Source organism: Bufo gargarizans, chromosome 2, assembly GCF_014858855.1.
Source record: "Bufo gargarizans isolate SCDJY-AF-19 chromosome 2, ASM1485885v1, whole genome shotgun sequence".
Lineage (NCBI taxonomy): Eukaryota > Metazoa > Chordata > Amphibia > Anura > Bufonidae > Bufo > Bufo gargarizans.
In genome coordinates, this window is record NC_058081.1 from 504919973 (window position 1) to 504926626 (window position 6654).

The window sequence follows — 6654 nt, forward strand, 5'->3', positions numbered from 1 at the left end:
GGCTGTATACTGTGTGGGGGCCTGTATACTGTGTGGGGGGCTGTATACTGTGGGGGGCTGTACACTGTGGGAGGGCCTGTATAGTGTGGGGGGTCCTGTATAGTGTGAGGGGCTGTATATTGTGGAGTGCTATACTGCTGTACTGTATACTGTGGGTGCGGTATAGTGTGAAGTGCTATACTGCTGTACTGTATAGTGTGGGGGACTGTATCGTGTATAGTTTGGGGTGCTGTATACAGTGAGGTGTTGTATACTGTGAGGTGTTGTATACTGTGCGGTGCTGTATACTGTGGGCTGCTATACTGCTCTACTATATACTGTGGGGTACTGTATAGTGTGGGGTGCTATACTGCATACTGTGTGGTGCTGTATACTATAGGGTGCTATACTGCATACTGTGGGGTGCTGAGGTGCACTGTAACACTAGGGTGAGCCAAGCCCTGGTCTGCCTCCTGCAGAGCGGTGCCCACTTCCAGCCTGAGCCCAGCTGCCCAGAACACTGATCCTGAGCCGCTGGAGTCTTCAGAACTGGATGTATTTACAGTCATTCACTGTACTCTACCAGATGTGTGGATTTTTTGTGTGTGTGTTGTGGTGGAGGGCGTGATTGCCTGCTAAGGTGTGGGAAGGCGGGATCCAGGGGGCCCAAGTACATTTTTGCCCAGGGTCCAATCAATATTAAAGACGGCCCTGTAGGGGTGCATCAAGGGGTCTTCAAATGTGACTTGGCAACTTAAAATTATCCCATTGAAATCTGCCTTCCAAAAACAATATGGCGTTCCTTTCCTTCTGTGCCCTTCCGTGTGCCCGTACAGCAGTTTACCACCACATATGGGGTGTTTCTGTAAACTACAGAATCAGGGTAATAAATATAGATATTTTTCTGGCTGACAACCCTTGCTTTGTTACTGGAAAAAATTTATTAAAATGGAAAATCTGCCAAAAAGGTGAAATTCTGAAATTTTATCTCCATTTTCCTTTAATTCTTGTGGAACACCTAAAGGGTTAAGAAAGTTTGTAAAATCAGTTTTGAAAACCTTGAGGGGTGTAGTTTCCAAAATGGGGCCATGTATGGGTGGGTTCTATTATGTAAGCCTTACAAAGTGACTTCAGACCTGAACTAGTCCTTAAAAATTGCGTTTTGGAAATTTTCTTTGAAATTTTCTTTAAAATATTAAGATTTGCTTCTAAAATGTCATTTACAAAATAATCCAAACATGAAGTAGACAGATGGTAAATGTAAAGTAATAACTATTTTAGGAGGTATTACTATCTGTTTTTAAAGCAGAGAAACTGAAATTTGGAAAATTGCAAATTTTTCAATTTTTTGGGTAAATTTGGTATTTTTGGGATAAATAAAAATGAAATATTTTGACTAAAATTTACCACTGTCATGAAGTATAATATGTGACGAGAAAACAATCGCAGAATGGCTTGGATAAGTAAAAGTGTTTTAAAGTTATCACCACATAAATTGACACATCGCTAGGATATTCTCCCATTGTCCTTTAGGTGCGGGGCTGGCTATTTTCACCGGCCCCATATAAAATTAATGAAAGGCGGCTGCGCATGCGCAGTGAGCCCTCCTTCACTTGCAGGGCTCCGTGTGGGTCCCAGCTGTCCTAGCGATAGGCTCCCATTGTCCAAGATGAGACAACCCCTTTAAGGTGAAAAATGTCAGGGTCCCGAAGGGGTTAAACCCCCTCTAAATTTACAGAGACCTACCTAAATAATGGAGTAGAAGGTGGTTGTGATGATATACTCTCCATATTATTGCAATGTATCTAGTACGTTGTTTCTATCCAGCTTTTATTGATACTGATGAATATGAATATTCCTTCCATGATCATATACATTATCCATAGCATTTAGAGCATACATTGAACATGTCATCCTTACTAACTTTATCTGTATCTAATCACTTACAATATTGTCATCAGATAATGAAGCTCAGTTTACAAGGCCATTAGAACACTGGTTGGAGTTGAGTTGCTTGAACCCGCTTTTTCCCCCAAAGGTCACTAACACTGATTTATCAGTGATTTATCAGTTTTATCTGCTTGATATTTATTACTCAATTCTTAGATGCAGAAAGATAATTTTAGTGCGAAGAGTATCTTCACAAGGTATATAAGGAGGAACTTACATCCATAGGTTACTCACTGCTCTTCCGCTTCCAAGACTTCAGTTGTCCTTCTCTGCAGCTCCCACCTCAACATGTCCTTCACTGGAAAATATGAAGTTGAATCCCAGGAGAACTATGAAGAATTCATGAAACTTATTGGTAAGACTTCTCATTTTTTTGGATGATATTGTGAGAAATATATATTTTTTTAAATTACTTTAAAGGGAACCTGTCACCGGGATTTTGTGTATAGAGCTGAGGACATGGGTTGCTAGATGGCCGCTAGCACATCCGCAATACCCAGTCCCCATAGCTCTGTGTGCTTTTATTGTGTCAAAAAACCGATTTGATACATATGCAAATTAACCTGAGATGAGTCCTGTACGTGAGATGAGTCAGGGACAGGACTCATCTCAGGTTAATTTGCATATGTATCAAATCAGTTTTTTGACACAATAAAAGCACACAGAGCTATGGGGACTGGGTATTGCGGATGTGCTAGCGGCCATCTATCAACCCGTGTCCTCAGCTCTATACACAAAATCCTGGTGACAGGTTCCCTTTAAAGTGTAACTGTCATTATTGTTTTTTATTTTTGTAATGTATAGGGGCAGTGATGCCGAACATTTTTGTAATATACTTTCGCTACTGAAATTGTACTTTTCTTTTAGAAAAATAGCTCTTAGGTGTCCCATTTTATGCCTTAGCAATGCTCCTTTGTCTTCTGTTTATATAACACAGTCAGTGTTGAGCAAGTCTCCACAGTTATGTAAACAGAAGACATAGGAGCGTTTCTAAGGCTCAAAACGGGCCACTTTATAGCTATTTTTTATAATAGAAATGTGAGATTTCAGTAATTAAAGTATATTACAAAAATGTTCAGTATCACTGCCCCTATGCATTACATAAATAAATAAAAAAGAATGACAGTTACATTTTAAGGAAAGACGCCGAAAGAAGTCCAACACAGAAGGTCTTAGAGAGAAGGAGTGGGCTAAATCTTGGGCAATCTGATCTACAAGTTTATTGAGGCCTCATATATATATTTAAAACAACAGGCTGTTTTCTATTCCTATAACCACTATTTCAATCAGACATATATATTACTATATTTATTTTTACACATTTTTACCAAAATTAGTTTTTCCGTGAAGGGGTAGGGACAAGACTAATACTTTTGTCTGGTATGGCAATTCAGTTCTGTTTACTTAAATAGGTAAAAATCTGCAATACCATATACCATAAATAGCCTATGAACAGATGTGGCACCCTATATACATGCAAAGGGAAAAGTGGACCCACAAACAGTTACTTTCATCTAACCAAGTATTCTGTCTTTGTAGGTGTCCCTGCTGACAAAATTGAAAAGGGAAAGAATTTTAAATATACCACAGAAGTAGTCCAGAATGGAAATGAGTTCACCTGGTCTCAAATCTATCCAGGACATACAACTACCAATAAGTTTCTTGCCGGACAAGAGTCGGAATTGCAGACCATGAGTGGCAAGCAGTTTAAGGTAATGCATTGCTAACCAACAAGCTCATTCTTTCCTCATTGTAGAGTCCTTAAAGGGAATCTGTCACCAGAATCATCACCAGTAAACTAAAACTATTGTCTTGTAGTACTTACTACCTCCTTTCCAGATGTGCTTTTCTTTCCTTGCTGCTTGGTTTTTATCTTGAAAAAATCCACTTTTTCCTTATGCAAATGAGCCAGTAAGGTGCCCAGAGGGGCGTTATTTTTGTTCAAAGGCGCCCAGGAACACACCCATTGAGTGCCCAGGCCCGCCCTCCAGCAGAGCCTAAGCACGCCTCTCCTCGACTCATACCCTACGCCCCCAGCAGCGCCGTTGTCCCCCCCCCCCCCACAATATATCACTAACAGCAGAGAAACCCGCCCACCCTTGCCTTCAGTGTCACTGACAAATCTCGCCACACTCTTCCAGCAGAGGATGAAATGTCACTGGGCTCGGCGCATGCCCAGTGAAACATTTGAGGCTGATGCCCTCAGTTCCGAACACTGCCTGCGCCTCTACTCTTCCAGTTCAACTGAGGGAATATAAAGGGTTATTCTCATCTGAGACAATGGGGCATATTGCTAGGATATGCCCTCATTGTCTAATAGGTGCCAGTCCCACCACTGGAACCAGCAACTATATCGAGAAAGTTGCTGGCAAAGTGGTGGTTGGAGGACTCCGATCCGGCCACCACCAAGCTCTCTCCTTATAGAAGTGAATAGGTATGCACTGTGCATGCACTGCCACCGCTTCCATTCACTTCTATGGGCTCAACTAACTAACCACGCCCACTTTCTCATCCAAGTGGTGTGAAAATGAAAGTCCAAGTAAGTCCAAAAGCACCCTTTTGAAGCCATAATTCTGGAGTGGAGACATTATAAATCAGGGCCAATATATCTATGCCTGGTTACAAGGGTTGTCTTAACCAGACAACTCTTAGAATGACGCTACCCCAGTGACCATCTGATCACTGTCCATGACATCCATCAGAATAGAAGCTTGCTCATAGAGGGGGTATCCTGATCTGGAAACCATGCTGTACGACATCTATAGAGCATATGGAAAGGGCTTTTTCTGCTCTTAGAATGGAATATAACTTTGGCTATTTTTTCAAATTGCTCTATTGCATATGTCTTTTTGTCCTTACAGACAAATGTAAAATTTGAAGGTGGTAAGATAGTTGTGGATTTCCCGAATTACCATCATACTTCAGAGATTGTTAATGGGAAACTTGTTGAGGTAAGATTCTAAATGTAACTATAAGATGTAGAACAGTATGTGAAAGTTCAGTGTTCAGTGCTTCTCATGAGTCATACTTAACCTCTTGTCTCCTCCTGGAAGTCTTTGAAATCTTTCTCAATCACCCAATTTTAATTTACTGGGGTCTGTAGGCTGTTGCCTTGGTTTTTGCTACTCAAATGTTGTCTACATGAATCATATTGTACTATTGTCAACCAGAAATAAATGTTGTATTGGTATTAGCATTGTCTCTCAGAGCTAGCTGGTCCAGGTCTTGACCTCTTATAGGGTGATAGTTGCGTGTGCCATCATTTTAGTGTATGTGAATGGGGCTTAGGCTGATCATACACATTAGATGGATATTGTCTGAGCCTGCAGATTTTCCCAGCACTATCTCATGTGTATGTGGGCTTCCCCAATGGCAGATGCCTTATTACTTGCTTGCCTGTTGCCACCACTAGAGGGACAATCTGTATACAGGTTTACACAACTCCTCTTGACCTGAATGCATAGTTCCAAACACTCCTGAATTTGTAGGGACTATCCCCGATTTTCAAAGACAATTCTGGCAAAATTCAGGGTGCCCTAGCCTGAAAATAGATTTGGCTTCTGTAAGTCTTGCCCAGAAGTGGGCTTTTTACACATGGTTTCCTATGGGCTGGGGCTTAAATGCCCTGAATTTACCAACATGTTGATAATCATATGAATAGGAGATATTTGGGTAGGGAGTAGAGGGAGAATGCTTTCTACTAAAGATACAGAATTCCATTGTAGTAGGGAAATCTAGTGAATTATTATTTCTACACCACCTGAAAATCCATTTGGATGGTAGCATCCTATGATCAGCAAGTGCGTAGACATGGATATAATACCTTATGCTGCTATTTTGTTCTGTAAATATTGTGTGAAATATACAATGAAATATATTTCTTTTGAAATTGTAAGGACTGTTTTCTTCCACTGTGACCAGGGACGGACTGGGAACTTAAAGTATCACTGGAAAAAAAGTGGCCTATTTTGTAGGCAGGTCCAAATTAACAGAAGATGGGGGCAACACAAATAGGCAGGGTCAACAATACCATAGTTCAAAATATCATCCCAGCAGAACCAAATAACACAGTGTAGCCCAATATACTGCCCCAAAAGCTGGCCCTCTGTGGTGACTATAAATAGCTGCCATCTTCTTTCCTCCTCCTTCAGTTGTCTATAGAGCACGGGGACATGAGGTGAGATGCGGGCCACAGCAGTTGAATTCAGGAGTACATGTGTGGTCGCTGGCTGGATACATGAGTACCTGATTCTTACAGCGTTCATTACTGCTGAGAACTCATTATGTACCCAGTCAGCGGCAGAGAGGAGGACTTGGGTGGCCCCCTAGGGCATCGGCCCACCTGGAAACTTCCCTGTAGGCTCTATGGCCATTTCGCCTCTGACTGTGATTGTGTAACATCATGATGTTCTTGTGAGATGAATCCTAATGTCCTTTGTAATTGTGCTCTTTTACAGACCTCTGTATCTGGAGGAATCACCTTCAAGAGGATCAGTAAGAAAGTGGCATAAAGCCTAAGATCTCCACTTACTCATTCTACCAATTTAAATAATAAAATTTGTCTGCATTATGATTTGTCCATTTTGTTTTATTCCTGTGCAACCATTATCTTAAAAAATAAAAAAATCATAATCATAATTCAATTGATAAGGCCATGGTGATTCATTTCTTAAAGACAAGGGGGGAGATTTATCTAAATGGTTTAAAGTAGAACTGGCTTAGTTG

The 6654-nt window shown here is 41.0% G+C and overlaps 1 protein-coding gene across 1 annotated transcript; it reads left to right on the forward strand.

Moving 5' to 3' along the window:
* The first annotated feature begins 2217 nt into the window (after positions 1 to 2217).
* LOC122926532 (gastrotropin-like) lies at positions 2218 to 6440 on the forward strand. The gene is made up of 4 exons (XM_044277926.1): positions 2218 to 2284; positions 3469 to 3641; positions 4791 to 4880; positions 6387 to 6440. The coding sequence occupies exons 1-4, from the start codon at positions 2218 to 2220 to the stop codon at positions 6438 to 6440; spliced, it is 384 nt and encodes a 127-aa protein (XP_044133861.1).
* The last annotated feature ends 214 nt before the right edge of the window (positions 6441 to 6654 follow it).